The sequence below is a fragment of the Agrilus planipennis genome, unplaced genomic scaffold (assembly GCF_000699045.2).
Source record: "Agrilus planipennis isolate EAB-ADULT unplaced genomic scaffold, Apla_2.0 scaffold31, whole genome shotgun sequence".
In the NCBI taxonomy this organism is placed as follows: domain Eukaryota; kingdom Metazoa; phylum Arthropoda; class Insecta; order Coleoptera; family Buprestidae; genus Agrilus; species Agrilus planipennis.
The window spans coordinates 1,695,201-1,711,345 of NW_020439053.1; the positions used below are offsets into that span (position 1 = coordinate 1,695,201).

Consider the following 16,145-nt stretch of genomic DNA (forward strand, 5'->3'; position numbering starts at 1 on the left):
ACTGTCTTTAATGATGTTGATGGCGTCTTCGATGTATAGATTAAAAAGTAACGGTGACAGTGTGCATCCCTGTCTGACTCCCTTCCTAATATTTACTTCTCTACGTTGCATCCCCAGCTCTATAACTGCCTGTTGCTCTTTATACAAACTACGTATCACTCTTCTATCTTTGTAATTCATCCCTACATTTTTAAGTAAATTTAACATCTTGTCCCATTTAACATTGTCAAAGGCTTTCTCTAAATCTACAAATCCTATGTACGCAGTCTTCCCTTTTTCTATCGTTTTCTCTATTGCAAACATAATTACCGAATAATAAAAGAACTATATTTTATTGTTGCAAAATCTGTCGCAAAAAGTAAATTGCCGTAACTAAATTTACTCCCAGGTGGAAACTATATTGTTTCTGTACGGAATTCTTTTCATCGTTGCATCGTGTCGCGTCGCGTCGTATTGAAAAGACCATTCACACAGTTCTATACGTATCTATCTATAGAAGTAGTAAGGAATTATCGTTCGAGGCTAGACTCGAGACTCATTTTTCACAATTTCGACGACGCTGTTTACTTAAGCGTCCAACAAACTTCGTGCACCGATAAATTTGACGTCTACTTTCCCGCGGAGAAATGACATTGTTTCAGAAAAATAATTTGTCTCGCTGCGTCAACGTAGAATACCTGACAACTTATCAAACTAATAGTTTTCATTTCGAACAAATAAAAATAAATGATAGGTATATTACTAATGTTAGTAATATTAAATTATCCAAATAAGTAGGCATATTTTCGTAGGGTTCGGTAATCAATAGCAAAATTTTATTGTTTTGCACCGTCCATCTTTTATATGTTACAGCCCTCCTGCCATCATTTATATTTATTATTATTATGATAAAAGTTTATAGGTATATCGATTTAAAACTATTGATCCAAAGACTGAAAAGATAAAAAATATTTTTTGGACCTTCATCATCCTTAATAGAAAAGCGTACCCATTGTTGGTTTCAATTATTCCTTTGAGTGAGATGTTAACGGTTAACTTTTCTAAAATGTATCAAAAAAATTTTCATTTAGCCCTTCAGTCAAGAATATATGTTTTCAAAATTAATAACTTTCCTCTAATTTTTAAACTATAAACATCTTTGGATACGCCTTTATCTAATTTTTTTAATGACACAACACTGACAAAAAATAGCACATTTAAAAATTTATTATTTGCTATTTACTATACGTTCTTCATTCCATTTCCAAAAATACGACCTAAAAATTTGGAAAAAAATTTGGAGGGTAGATCTTCAATTAAAACCGTTTTCAGTAATTAGTCTTTATTTACATACAATTAGTACACTTCTGAAATCTTCATCAGATGTCTTTCCGTGAAGAATGTTTTTATTTTAGCTTAGTTACATCATCATCATAAAGTCGTTAGTTCTAAGACTGGTTGGACACGTACCTCCACTCTTTCCTATCCTGAGCTAAACTTCGCATTTCCCTAAAACTAGAACAACCTTAACTATTTGAGAACAGTAATCTAACCTAGGTCTACCTCTACCCCTCCTAACTCCAGTTTCTGCTTCTAATATGTCTTTAACTAGACCTTCATGCCTGAGAAGGTGTCCTACCAATTTATCTCGCCTATTTTCTATTGACTTCCACAGAGTCCTCTGTTCTCCTATTCTTTCTAATACCTCTTCATTTCTAACCTTCTCTACCCACGGTATCCTCATCATTCGCCTACAACACCACATTTCGAACGCTTCTAACCTTTTATTTCCGCCGCCGCCCACTGTCCTGTTTCCGCACCCGTACAACGCCGCGCTCCAAACATACACCTTTCATAACCTTTTTCGAATTTCTAAGTTAACCATTCGCGAACATAGAAGTGACTTCTTTTTATTAAAAGCGACACGACCCTGCGCTATCCTCTGGTTTATATCCCTACTACTCCTTCCGACCTGACTTATTTGACTTCCTAGATGTCTTAAATCAGCAACTTCTTCTAATTTTTCGTCTCATATCTTTATATTCGCCTTTTCCCTATTTTCTTTTCCCTTTCTTTCTTACATCAGTGACAATTTTATCCTGTCTGGAAGCAACAGTTCTGGTAATGAAGAAGAACCAAAAGAGGGTTAACTCTATCTGCTCTGACTCTGAACAGCTGCCGAAATATTGCAAATTTGTAAAACAGACATTGCCCCGACAAGGTTCAACAAGATAACGCTAGACCGCGATGCGCTCACTTGACCCGTTCATCACGTCACGTCACGATACGCACCGTTCTTTGCCGGCCAGGATTGGAAACCTGTAATCCGTTTCGTCGACATTCTTTCTGAGCCGTGCTGTGATGGACTAATGAGTGTTATTCATTCACTTACATTGTTTTTATCCCATCCGTATTTTGACGGGACGAGACAAGTGTGCGACAACTTTAATATCTTTGCCCGTCACCTTCTACATTTTATCTGGAGCTTCATCTCCATCCCTAGGTGTATACCGAGGCATATGGTTAGAATCAAAAGCCGCGTCCAATGTACATACAATGTGTGTTCAGTTTTATCAAACACGTGAAGGATAACAACATTAGTTATAGAATTTTATTTTAGTTTTGCAAATTTGTTAATTCTAATTTATTTACAGTCATGTTCGACTATTTGGGTCATTTTTAACTCTATTCGCAACCCTCATCTGGCTTTCCCAAACTGAGGTAGTTAAGTAGTTTTAGTCGTCTCTTTCACTATGTCTATTATGTTACAATTATATTAGTTATTTACTTCCATATTTTTATAAACACTTAATTTAGTCAATACAAGTCACCGAGTGGGCTAAAGGTTTAAACCATTGCTTAACATTCGGGAGGACGCCGGTTCGATTCCGGGTCTGTCCGTCTTGGTCGAAGCTTTTCTGTGGTTTCCTTGGATCACCTAGGCAAATGCTGAGGCAGTAATATTCCACAGATAATCTTTCATTCTCTTTTGTCTTCATTTCGTCTGTCTCATCTTTCTCACTCGAATCATCACCCACTCATTCCCACGATTTCTGAAAGAAGGCTGAAGAGGGCCTTCCGCCCTACCTTTCGGAGGGACTGCCCGCCCGTCAGCATTACTGGTGGTGAGAATGAAACTCCCAAAAGTTTAAAAAGAGTTTTTTTCAATACAAGTCAGTCAGCACAAGTAATTCGTAAACATCTTCAAGCCAATCAAGTCCTTGTACATTTTTTCTTTTATTATTTTCATTGTACATATTTCCTCGTTCAATTAGTTTAGTTTATTTGGTTATTTAGTTTCAATATAATTTTAGTTTGTACTTATTTTGTAAATATTTCGTTTTTTTATTAATGAATTAAATTTCTTAAAATCGTTAAGAGTTTGTTCAATAAAAAATGTGGTACAGCTGTATACCAAGAAAAGCGGTATAATCTACACTTAATTTTCTTTACAATATGAATATGATAAAACCAGCCTTTTGTGCATCTGAAGGTTCATGATTTTCTAAACTATCTATAGATTTACACTTACACAGGTTTTCGTGTGCAAATCTTGTTTTACTGGGTACCTATAACAAGTATTAACAGATGCGGGCGTCAATCTGATTCACTTTCTATAAAATCGCTGCAAAATCAAATAACACGTTTCGAGTAATTGATTTTACCGCAGAAACGAGATGTTACGAAGAACTTTTTTGGTAGCTACAATACGACATGCAATCACGAAAAAGTATGTACTATCGGCTGTATTCGTTCAGTTGTGAGCTGAAAAGTATTTACAACTATCAGCAACAGTAGGTAATTGTTAAATTGTTATTTGATCGTAGTAGCACTTGCGACCGTGTTTTCTTTACGTTTTCTGTAATCGTAGTATTTAATTTCAGATACCTAACGAGTTAGTTTAATCTAAGCCAATATACATTTCATTACCACAATATTAACTTTAACCTATGCAGGAACTAAGCTGTTGTCTATTAAGAAACTGGATATTAACGTTATTCAATCTCTTTAGGTATATCTAGTATAAAAGAATGAACGACGAACAATACATTTTTATCTTAAACTAAAATGAATTCCGTTACGATCTGCGGGTACGAGATTATGAATTTAAGCACGTATTGCGTCTGTTTTTGGGTTCTAATTTATGAGATTAAAATGATCTACTATGCAGAAAAAAATTCAATAGAAACGCCACGAAAGTTTAACGAAGCTTTTGTGAAAGAAAGGTTTTTGCTTGACACTCCCTACAAAAATACAATATTTACACACGTTTTATCCTTACAGTTTGTAAAATATGCTTCGTACTTTATTGTTCTTTTACACGTAGAGACCATTCACAAAATAATAAAAGTATTAATATGTTTAATGGCTTCTCTCAGCAATATGTTGGCAGTCAGATACCATGGTAATACGTACCTATCAATTTTTAATTGAAATTTAATTTAAATGACCCCTCTTGCATCTTCAAAATTTGCAGGTCGTTAAATATAAAATATAGATGTCGCATATTTATTAATTAGATGCTTAATGGTAATTTGATGTTTTGCACACTAGTAGAACTAGAAAGTGTAATGAAATTAGTGAAGACTTTATTGACGGCAGGAAATTTACTATGGTATAAAACCGAAAAATGTAACGTCACGCGTCACGCGCCACATGTGACCCCTGGCGGATACGTCCAAAAGGAAACATTTTAACAAGCTTCAGAAGCTAACATGTTATACTTCATTTACGTTCTATAGCGATGTGCCCCTTCCAATGTCTTGGATGCGCTGGCAAAATCGTAGGTAGGGAGAATGAAGCTCATTATACCCTCGACTCTTGTTCATTAAACATACTTTTTCATATAGTACCTGCCAAATGTTTGGTTCAATCATGAATAGTAGTGCGAGTCGAAAACAAGCATTAAAGCCTTTAATATGTCTTCAAATATAAATAAACATCTCGTTGATTTTTTTCAGTAGTAAATGGTACCAATAACAGCACATTTGAGCAATGCAATTTTAATGGATAAAATGGTCAATTTATCCATGCAGTACTGTACGGATTGAACGCTCCTCACCGGTTAAGAGTTTGGCCGAGAGTTGTCTTCTTTCTTTTCTGGCCTAGTGCTGTTCTTTTCTACTTTGCGCCGGTCAAACTGAAGGTCACATCGCTACAGAAACTAAACGAAGTGTACCTATTTATGATGATGTCAAATAACCAGAGCAAAATAATTTCAAATCCCCTCTTCTGCTTTGAAATAACTAGATTGTAATGGTAACAGGACGCAAGTTTTAGACTAAAAACTACCAGGAGTCCTCAACTAAGCTACTGGCCGAAATGTCAGAATAATGAAACTGACCAGCTAAAAAGAAACGATTTATTCAGAAGAACGACAGCATCGTCGTAACCAGGCTAGTCTCGCTTCAGAATCCCATGAAAGCATCAAATTCAATACCGATAAGTTCTTTTTTAAAGGTTTATACGCAGAATAATGACCTTGGCTGTAAATTGCTTATTTTTGTGTAAATTCCGCATTTTTACTGGAATTTAGCGTCAAGTCGGAATTTATTTAGCGTTGGCGCTTAAAATCCCTAAATCATTCGCTCCACAATTCATTTATAGCGAAAAGTGGGGCAATAAAGTGTATTGCAGTGGTATTCGTGTTAAGTAGTAGATTTATTGACAGACAGATGCTTTGTTTTAAGTAATTTCCATTATTTAAACTAACAATATAAAACAGGCAAATTAACTTAAAAAATGTTATATTTAACCAGCTGAGATCGCAACACATCCACATTAATCAACTACCGAATCTTTATCCACTATGTTTCTATTACCTGTGACCTAGTAATAAGGGCCCTAGCAATCTTTGACTATCGACTTTGATCGCTCAATGATTTTATTTTTCATAAGATAGAAACCACATAAATGACCCAAATAGTACCTATCTACAATACCAAAAATGTTTCAACTTTGTTACCGTCACTTTGATTAGGTTATGGAGTCAAAAGTTTTCTTACTATGCAATTTAGATAACAATATTACCTAACTATTAATTTGTTCGTACAAACGACTAAATTAGGCACGTTAGATTGATAGCGATATAAACCAATAAACATGACATATTCTTCTAATATCCACAAAAATATAGAACAGAAAATTTTGCACTTGTTCAATACAAAATATAACATCAATGAAAAATATTCCATAGGTATACTGAAAAATCCTTCCATAAATTAATTATTCACGAATTTTACAATTTTTTACTGTTGTACAAAAACTGATGTAGAATCATCATGAAAAAATAACAATAATAAGCAAAATAGCTTCTCCGTTCCTTTTCCTAATAAAAAAGTCAAGAACATCGAAGGTCAAGGTAAGAATTGCTACACCTTTCATTTCATAATGACATATTAATGACGATTTGTACCTTTTTTATTGGTACCTACGCATATATACTTATATGTATGTATAAACGAATCCAAACACGTCTTACATTCAGATTAGTAGCAAATTTTTTCTCACTTTTTGAACACTTAAACGCTTATAACTCTGAATGAAGAACTTATTTAAATGAACAAATTGCTTTTATAATTTTTTCATTGCACTCGTAAAAACGAATTAAGTATAAGGCAAGTATTTGCGGCTTCCGTGATTTTTGGCTGTTGTTACAGATGTAAAAATAATTCGTTGGTTTGTTTTGCTCTGGATTCTATTGAAAGTAAAAGAATTTCCGAGTACCAAATACTTGTAATTGAGCAATGTAATTTATACACTTATTTATACATTGACATCAATACCAAGTTTTCTAATTTTAAAATGAATATTTAAGGGGTTCTCAAAGACAGGCTTCCGCTTGTCTAATGTGATAACTTATGTTCTTAACACAATTATTAATATATTTTAAAAAATCCAATTTTTGTTTTATCATCATTTGATTATTATATTATCTTTCTAATTGTGAGTGCGGTAAGCAGAATAGCTTTGATTTTACCAATAGGTTAACACTAAAATAAGACAACACATGCTTTAACAGGACGTGTATAGGAACCAAAACGGAAGACAAAGATCAAGAGTGAGATTAAATTTACAATATTAGCTAAGAATACATACAACCAGTTTTAAAATAGTATGCATATATTAATGATAAAATATCTTTTACTTTTATTTCGTCGTCGCATTCACTCATTACTACCGCTATCAAAAATCAATCAAAAAAGGGATTGAATATCGTAACTATAGGTGCTTATGCAATTCAAATTGGGATTTTTCGTTATGTCTATATTGTTCTCAACCGTTTTCTAAGCATGTGGTAAAAATTTTCAAGAAGTATATAAGGAACCAAGTAGTGAGAAACAAAGCAAGACAAATACAAAAAATATTTTGTTCCAAGAAAGGAATAGTTCAAATAATTTAACTCATAAATCCACTGGAAGCAATAACAATTTTTGGTTTAATATTGGGTATTTGGTCTTGGTTTTAATCTTAGTCTTGCTAATGTAAAACCAGTCTTGGTCTTACAAGACCAAGTCCAATTTCGCTCATTACTATGGCGAAGACTTTACTGTTACAAATTCCAAAAGCAATTTATTACTGCTATGTTTTTACCTTCTTACTACTGAATAACAAAAACGATTGATGACCAATGAACAAAAGAATGTCATGGTATTAAGCAACTTAAAATCCATTTTAAAACGTCTTCGCTCATTCGCATTTATTGATTGATATAAGGCAACAAATACTGACTATATAAATTTTACACTTACAAGTAGTAAAAGAAAGTTCAATTTGTATGACCCTGGGCTCGAATTTCAGCATTAATTAACTTAAATTTTTCTGTCGCAACTAAATAGATATCATTCCAATCTCCAGTATACAAAAACTGTAGCTAATTAACGTATATAGACACAGGCAGAAAATTTAGAATGTTTATGTTTATGTACTACCAAATAGTAATCATATAAGTAACCAACTTTATTAATTGGCATAATAGGTTTAAGTGTGTATTACGACTTACCATCATCTTCGTGGCTTTGGCTGCAATCCTTGCAAACTGCTGCTCGCTGTCCTCGACTGGCCATCTGTTGAAGCGCCAACAGTTGCTGTTCTCCAAGCTCCATGTCCTTGTATCCTTCAGGTGGACTGAGGGTGACCGCATCGACGAATTCGAAAGGAGGCGCGAATTTTGGACTCGGCGGGGTATTTTCCGAATAAGTTTCGTACATACTGCAATTGCAATTGGGCTCGCAACACGTAAGACGTACCATTTCGTGATCGTTACATGTACACACACTGTCATCGTCCTCGTCATCGTAATCGCACTCTTCTCGGATAAGAATTATGTAGTCGGCATCGAAAAATTCGTTTTTGTTTTCGTTGAAGACCACTCGATGTTTATTAGCACCATCTCGACCTCGACCAGGTTTCTTCAAAAGTGATTTTAAATTCTCGTGGTCGGGATTGTGTTGTTTGACCTTATCGCCATCGGTGCCCATGGTAATCGGTGCTTCTTTTGTTACAACAGAGCTTGAAGAAGAACCATCGTCTGAACTGGCAAGTTCGTCATACTCATCGTAAACAACGTAAAAGTCATCAGAATTAAATCCTTTGAACGAACCAAGCTTCTGAACATCAAATTCACATCCACTAATTGAGCCACCAAAGTCTACTTCATCTTTGTCAATCGGTGCGGTTTCAGTCAATTGATTATCGAGAGAGTCTGTTTTATATATAATGTTTTGATTTTTATCAATATCGCACTGTTTCAATAGTAAACGTTCCTCAACGTTTTCGTATTTACTTTCATCGAATTCTGCTCGATTTGTTCCGTTTTCTCTGATGTCACACGAAATACCAGCAGCTTCTTTTAATTTACTTTCTAGATACTTAATCCGAGAATGGCTATCGACGCACTTTTTGTTTATATTTCTGCTGCAGAGGATGTCTACAGAACAGACAGAGCAAGAATCGCTATTTTCGTCTGATAATCGGAAAACTAACGAAGGATACTTCTCTATCAAGGTAACCGATGGAAAGCGATCTTCATCTGCTGCCGCTCTAGAATCACTCTCATCCTTTTTCTCGTCGAACACTAAACGTCCGTTTCTAAATTCCCACTTGAGGAGCGCTAAGTCTGGATCGCTGGATGAGTTTTCAACAACTTTGGCACTATTCACGTTTTTCCTGAGATTATTAAATTCCACGTTCACGTCACTTTCAAGTTCACTAGTATAAACTGTACAGTTGGATTTTGTATCACATTTTGATGCAATAGTCACTGTGGCATCTGAATCAGTGACAGGGTCCTTACAGCTGTTTGCCGAGTGGTTTCGGGATGAAACGGGCGCAACACTAGTCCAGGCGGTCGGGATGCGACTGCATCGCGGCGCCTGTGCGCAACGTGCGCCGTCAGACGCGATCGATGGATCCGAGGCGGTTGAGGTCCCTCGTTGTGTGTCCCCCACGCACGACGCACCCGCGCAACCGGCGTCGATGTCGTCGTCGTCGGCGTCGTTTACAAAGGCATCTCCGAAGACAGCAAACCCATTCACAGAGCTGATGGCTCGTCCTTCGCGAACACCGTCCCACAATTTAGATCCAATTTCATTTGAACTGTTGTTATTGTTCGCCAACGTGACCTTCACGCTCGACATTTTTTCACACGTGACCTCCTCTGCAGTGTAGTTTAACACACGTGAGGTCGGTCCAACGATTTCGTCGTTTTCTGTATTAGAATCGAGGGCCTCTTCATTGTCTAACGTCGACTGTTTTGAAACGACTGTTGTCATTTGGTCATTGTCTCCGGACGCCCCACCTGGTCGAGTGCTTGATGCATGACGGTTGTCCTCGATTGTTTCCATTGTGTTTGTAGGTGCGTCCACAGCAACATGATTATTAATGCCGTCCATCGCCGTCTTGGGCATAATAATTACGTTGATACCTTCTACGTTTGCCTGTTTATCCCTGCCAGTCTCACGTGTATCTCTTGCTGGCGGTCGCATGTTTCCTTCCGCTTTAGAAGCTTTATTACAGTCACGGACCAGCCGATCGTGACACAATGGACCGGTTTCATCTTCAGACAAGATGCACGCGCCCACTTCCGGCGACCCACCGCAATCGTAATGCAGTCGGTCGTTCTTATCGGATGAGCGAAATTCCTCGGGCGCCTCTAGAATTATTTGCTCGTCTAAGTTTAAAGAGCTAAGAGACGCCTCAGACTCCGTCCTCGCGTCAACGGGCGGCGGAAGATCGATGTACATACCTTTGCACGCCTCCGGCATAGTTTCTGCTCCGATGACCTTGCCAGATAAATCAGGAACTACGGTGTTTTCCGCACTACAAGCACCCACGGCTTTTGTTCGTTCTTCATCGAAAGAAGATGTACCTCTTATACGCAGCAGAAGCTTCAAGAGGTCCTCCGTTGCTTTATCTGATTGACTGTTAATTTCACTTTCGGTAGATTTACTTAATGAAGTATCGACTTCGTTCAGCAAACAGTTTGAAATTCTCGTCGCGTCTATCGCTTTAAGCTCTTTATTATACTCGGAAAAATCCAAAGAACGTTCAGTTCGGTTCTTGTCTTGAAAATCATTATTCATTTCGTCTTCACTGACTCCTGAAATTTCCCGTAACAATTCTTCCTTTGACAATTCGTTCGTTTCTATTTTTGGTATTGCAACTTTTGCGATATTGGTTGTTCCAATTCCGTCTTCGTTTAAATTGGTGCCTTTTTCGAACATTTTGCAATTTTGTGTTTTGCGAGTTTCTTTTGTAGTTTCCGTTTTAACAAGTGACGAAATTTCTAGTTGGAGAAATTCTTTGTCGTGCAATTCGCAAACGGCTTGGGTCATGTTTATATTCGTTTCTCCTGATTTCGATGAATTGATCAGTTGCTCGGTTAAATTTGACAAAGGATAACCAGGGACGGTTAGTTCAGACACAAAAGAACCCATTTCGCACCGATATCCTCGTATCGTAACTGGCCCTTTTTGGCTATTTGTTGAAGATTTTTATCGCGAAAACATGTGAACCACGATTCTATTGTTGACTTATCCAACCTATCAGGGGCACTCTACTATTGCTGATTCTCTTCTAATTGCCTTTTGCTACGTTTCGCCGTTTCGGTATACGAAAATATTGAACTCCACCATCGCATACTGCTAATAACCTTCTTTTTATTGCGCAACATTTCATCCCCCGTTATTTTGATAACTCTGGGTCCGATACCTTTGTAATTAACCTGAAACAAAAGAATAAAATTTTAGCAATTATTTCCTAACGCACAACACATAACATGGACTAATAACATAATGTAAATGTGTACCTCGATAAGGCCAGCGTGATTAATGTGTTATTGTTAATAATTGGTATACATATATACAATATTAATAATAATAGCGAAATCATAGGGTTAGAGTCAGGCGCGTACCTAGGGGGGTTAACTCTCCCCCGAAATTAAAATAATACACTAAACAACTGATAACACCGTAATAGAAACAAGTGGTGGTGAAGAATCTATTTAAAGATGAGAAAGTTACTATAATAACCAGTACAATTTATTATTACAAATATGTAGAGGGTAGGGGGGGCAGGGAATGATAATTTTGTAAGAAATATGGTTTATGGTAGAGCTGGGCAAACTCCAGCTCTCTTGACTCCAGAGTGCTTCTCAGGTATAGCCAAGGAGCTCCTCATTTCTTCTGCGAGTGCGATTGGGATGATTATTTCCTTTTCTTATCCCTTCCATATAGGTTAGTCCCCTCTTCTATAGCCGAACCCAATAGTTTTGCGACCGCAATCCGGCATGCTACCCCTGAGCTGCGGGACGATCATTAGAAAATTTTCGTAGGTATTATTTAAGTTGCATTGGAGGGTATGGAGTGACCCAAACTAATCTCAGGTAGCGGCTCCTACGAAGTTAAAGTTTTCCCGGCTCTGATTTATGGTAAGGGTTCGAACCGAGCTAGCGTGCCTTTCTGGGCGATTGGATATAAAGGCGAAATATTTTGAACAGACTGTGAATGAAAAAAATGGTTAATTCTGATTGAAAACAGACACACTGAAGTGTATTAACAATTTTATATACAATATGTAAGTACACACATTTTATGAAGAATAAATTTAGGTCCAATTTATATACAAAAATAAACATAATTAGATTAAAAATTAGTCCCTCGGCCAAGGAAAATCCTGCCTACACCCCTGGTTACAGTGATAAATTTACGAAGAATAATCGAATATTAGTTGGTTACATAATTTATTTCATTGAAACGGTTCATCAAGGTATCCATGAAACGATTTTTATGATATCACAACCTTAAAGTTATCAATAGACTCAATAAAAGAATCCCCATTTTCGTTAATATAATTATTTTTTCGTTTGTTTATTCTAGTTATGATTATCTATTATACTTAATAATTATTCCAAAAGAACTGAGACACCAAATTGGTTTAATTTTTGGAAACAATTCAATAACCAAATTTTTAATATACTTCATAATAGTAAATGACGTTAAAAGCTGTAACGTTTATTAAAGACAATTTATACAGTATCATTTGTCCGTGGCCTTTTTTCGATAACATAATTATCAGCACCCACCTGGTTACGCTTTTAAAAAAACTCAAGTTAATATCTCTCGTGTATACAATAAAAGAAAATTTTACTTAACTTCGGATATTGAAAACAAAAAAGCAGAGTAAACAAATTTTATTAAATTACTTGGAGGAAAAGAAAATACTTTTTGATTATAAAACGAAAAACAGCATTCCGCTTCGCATAAATGAATTTACGCAAAAAATATACCTGTCTGTAGATAGACATACTAATTTAATTTCCAAAATATTTTTCGTCAAAATCCTCTTTCGTCATCAATAGTTTAATTACAGAGAATTCTAGTGAAAATGTGCTTTAATTAATTTGAAAGAAAATTATCTGAAAATGGCAGAAGTTTATTTAAAATAAATACGTATATAAAAAATAAGCACTTTTGTGTATGAATATAACAGCTTTTCTTAATTAATTCTACAATATTGTTTCGCCTTACTGTGGCTTTAACAGAAGCCGCAGTTAACTAAAATTTTATACGAAATTTCGCCATATAAAATTAGAGAAACCATCAATTAATACAATTTAGGACAATAACAGAACACGAGTTGAAGTTTTCCCCTAAATGATTATACTAAAGACTAAAGGATACAGCCACTTGACATTTCAATAGCATTCTTGGATTTGGAATTTCAACAAGAAAACTTAAAAACAAAACATCGGCAAAGAGCTATTTTCTGTACTTATTTTTAACAATTTTAAAAGAGACAGATAGAAAATTAAAATTTAAAATATAATTAATAAATAACGATTTAATTTTAAACTTAAAAAAGATTAAAGCGTGACATTTACAATTTTGAGAACCTGCGATTTCAGAAAATTGATGATGACTGTATTATTTTTTTACCGCCTTTCACATGAAGTTTCCTGATAACTGAACTGATAAGTGTGAGTAATACTACAAGAGTAACGAAATTTTTCTGTACTAAAATATTACGAAAATTGGGCAAGCATATATACATAGATACATATATGTATCTATGCTTAAAGTGGAAAGGAACGTAATAGAGATTGCTTTGAAGTCAATATGCAATTTACTTGTTGTGAATCTTTCTTGGGGTGGAATATTTGATGCAAACAAATAAAAACAAAAGCTATATTGAGAAAATTGTTAAGCAGAATAAGAAAACTTACTCTAACTTTGAAAACCTTGGGCTTTAAAATGAGAAAAAAAAATAAGAAGAATAGTGAAACTGAAAATATAAAATCAATTTCGTATTAATTTCATTTTAATCTTATTTCAACACTAATTGTATGTCAGAAATAGTTTTCAATTATATTATATTGTATTTTGTGAATATAAGCTTAATTATCTGCATACAGATAAGATATTAGATTCTACCATTATATCATGATAAACTGACGAGGTCATTTATCAGGTGGACCCTCGCAGTACAATATTTATATGTAGCCTTCGTCAGCAAGAGCTAATAAATGTGGTCACATGATAATTGATTTTTCAATTATTTTAGTAGCAACTATTGAGTATAGAGTCTGAAATCTTATTACCCTTCCCTCTTTGAATACTACAAAATAAAAACTTCTTGTTGGAGAATAAGAAGAAAAAACAACAAAATTACCCCTAGACAAAAATTTTCAGTCTTTATCCAGTCTCTCAGAGTCTTTCAGCGTCTCTGAGAGCGTTCCTTACAGTCTTTCACAGTCTCTTAGTTATTGTCTAGGTGTTTTTTTATGGATCTCTCACAGTTTCTGTATGAGAGGCTCAAACGATAAAATTGTTAATTCAGAGATTCGAGTCTCTCACAGAGAGGCTGAATGAATAAAACTGAAAAATTGAGACTCAAGTTTTTCGTAGAAAGACTGGGATCTCTGAAACATGTTGAACTTAGAAAATTTTAACCATGTCTATCGAGACACCACTTATTGAGAGATTCGAGTCTCTCGTTCAGAGACTGGATACGAAATGAGGATCTCTCTATGAGCGACTCGAGTCTCTCGTTCAGAGATTCGAGTCTCTCGTTCAGAGACTGGATACGAAATGAGGATCTGTCTGTGAGAGACTTGAGTCTCTCGTTCAGAGACGCTAAACAGCTTTTTTGACAGTCTCTCGACAGTCTCTCTCAGCTCCATCAGAGAGACTCGATGAGAGACAAAGTTTCGAGTCTCGCTTTCATAGACTCTGTGAAAGAGTGAAAATCTTTATCTCGGGACTCCAGGAAACAGTTCCAAATAGTCCTTGAGATAGGTACCTACTAAATATCTTTTTTGAGTCATTTAACCTGCTACCAAATTAAAAAAAAAATTATAGTTGCTGAGGAAGATTTAATAAAGTGGCGAAACGTTCAATGAAATTTCGATTGTGGTTTTTCGATTACTGTTTTGGTCCAGTTCCTTATGATTCATATCCAAATTGAGAAGTTAATTATATTTTTTTCCCTGATTCTTTATTGTACTTCTTTGGGTCAGTTTAGGAAGGTAAAATGGACAATAAATTATTTATTGAACTATAATAGAATTATTGAAATCCCTAGAAAATCTCACTCCGGCCCTAGACAAAAATTTTCAGTCTCTCCAGTCTCTCAGAGTCTTTCAGCGTCTCTGAGAGCGTCTCATAATCTTTCACAGTCTCTCAGTTATTGTCTAGGTGTTTTTATGGATCTCCCACAGTCTCTGTATGAGAGACTCGAACGATAAAATTGTTAATTCAGAGATTTAAGTCTCCCATAGAGAGATTGAATGAATAAAGCTGAAAATTGAGAGACTCGAGTCTCTTGTAGAAAGACTGAGATTTCTGAAATATGTTGAACTGTTGTTTTAAACATGTGTCTAGATTCGAGTTTCTCGTTCAGAGATTCGAGTCTCTCGTTCAGAGACTGGATACGAAATGAGTATCTTTCTATGAACAACTTGAGTATCTCGTTCAGAGACGCTAAACAGTTTTTTTGACAGTCTCTCGATAGTCTCTCTCAGCGACACCTGAGAGACTCGATGAGAGACGGAGAATCGAGTCTCGCCTTTAGAGACTTTGAGAGACAACATTTTTATCTTAGGGGGGTGTACGTTTTACTAAAGCAAGTGGGTAGATTTAACTGACACAGCAATGGCATCATTACGGTGGAGAGATAAGGAAGTAACTTTGAAATACATGGCAAAATAAGGAAAAGTTCCTGTTCCAGATGACGTATTTTGATTAACTCTACTTCTCCATGAATCGTCACATTGTTAGCTACTCCACACATTTCCAAAAGACATCGCATCTGCAAACGACAAAGTTTTCCATTTCGGATATTGTTTCGTCGCATCCAATAAACTACAGTTACCATGTGGCGTGCGACAAGAAACATATTCTTAGTTTAAAACCGCATTGAACTTTTCATGTTGAAAGTTAAAAACCTGTCTGGATGCTTGCTTTATGTAGAGCTCGGATGAAGTTCTGCTTTATCGCGCTCTCTTACCGTATATCCGGTTCCACAAGAATGAATTTTACCCTAAAAAGGTTTTTTCTCCGCGAAACTTTTATGAGTAAATTACAACAGGCATGTTCCAATGGAATGAGGAAATATGTATAAGTATACACAATATACGAGGGTGGATTGATAAGTTTCCGGCCTAACCA

General features: G+C 35.7%; 1 protein-coding gene across 1 annotated transcript in view; it reads right to left on the minus strand.

Moving 5' to 3' along the window:
* The window catches only part of LOC108741127, a 266,602-nt gene that overhangs the window by 95,878 nt on the left and 154,579 nt on the right, over positions 1-16,145 (minus strand). Inside the window, exon 3 of the mRNA XM_018475786.2 lies at positions 7,982-11,203. Within this exon, the coding sequence (XP_018331288.1) occupies positions 7,982-10,916 (2,935 nt within the window). The 5' untranslated portion in view covers positions 10,917-11,203. The remainder of the gene's footprint in view (positions 1-7,981; positions 11,204-16,145) is intronic.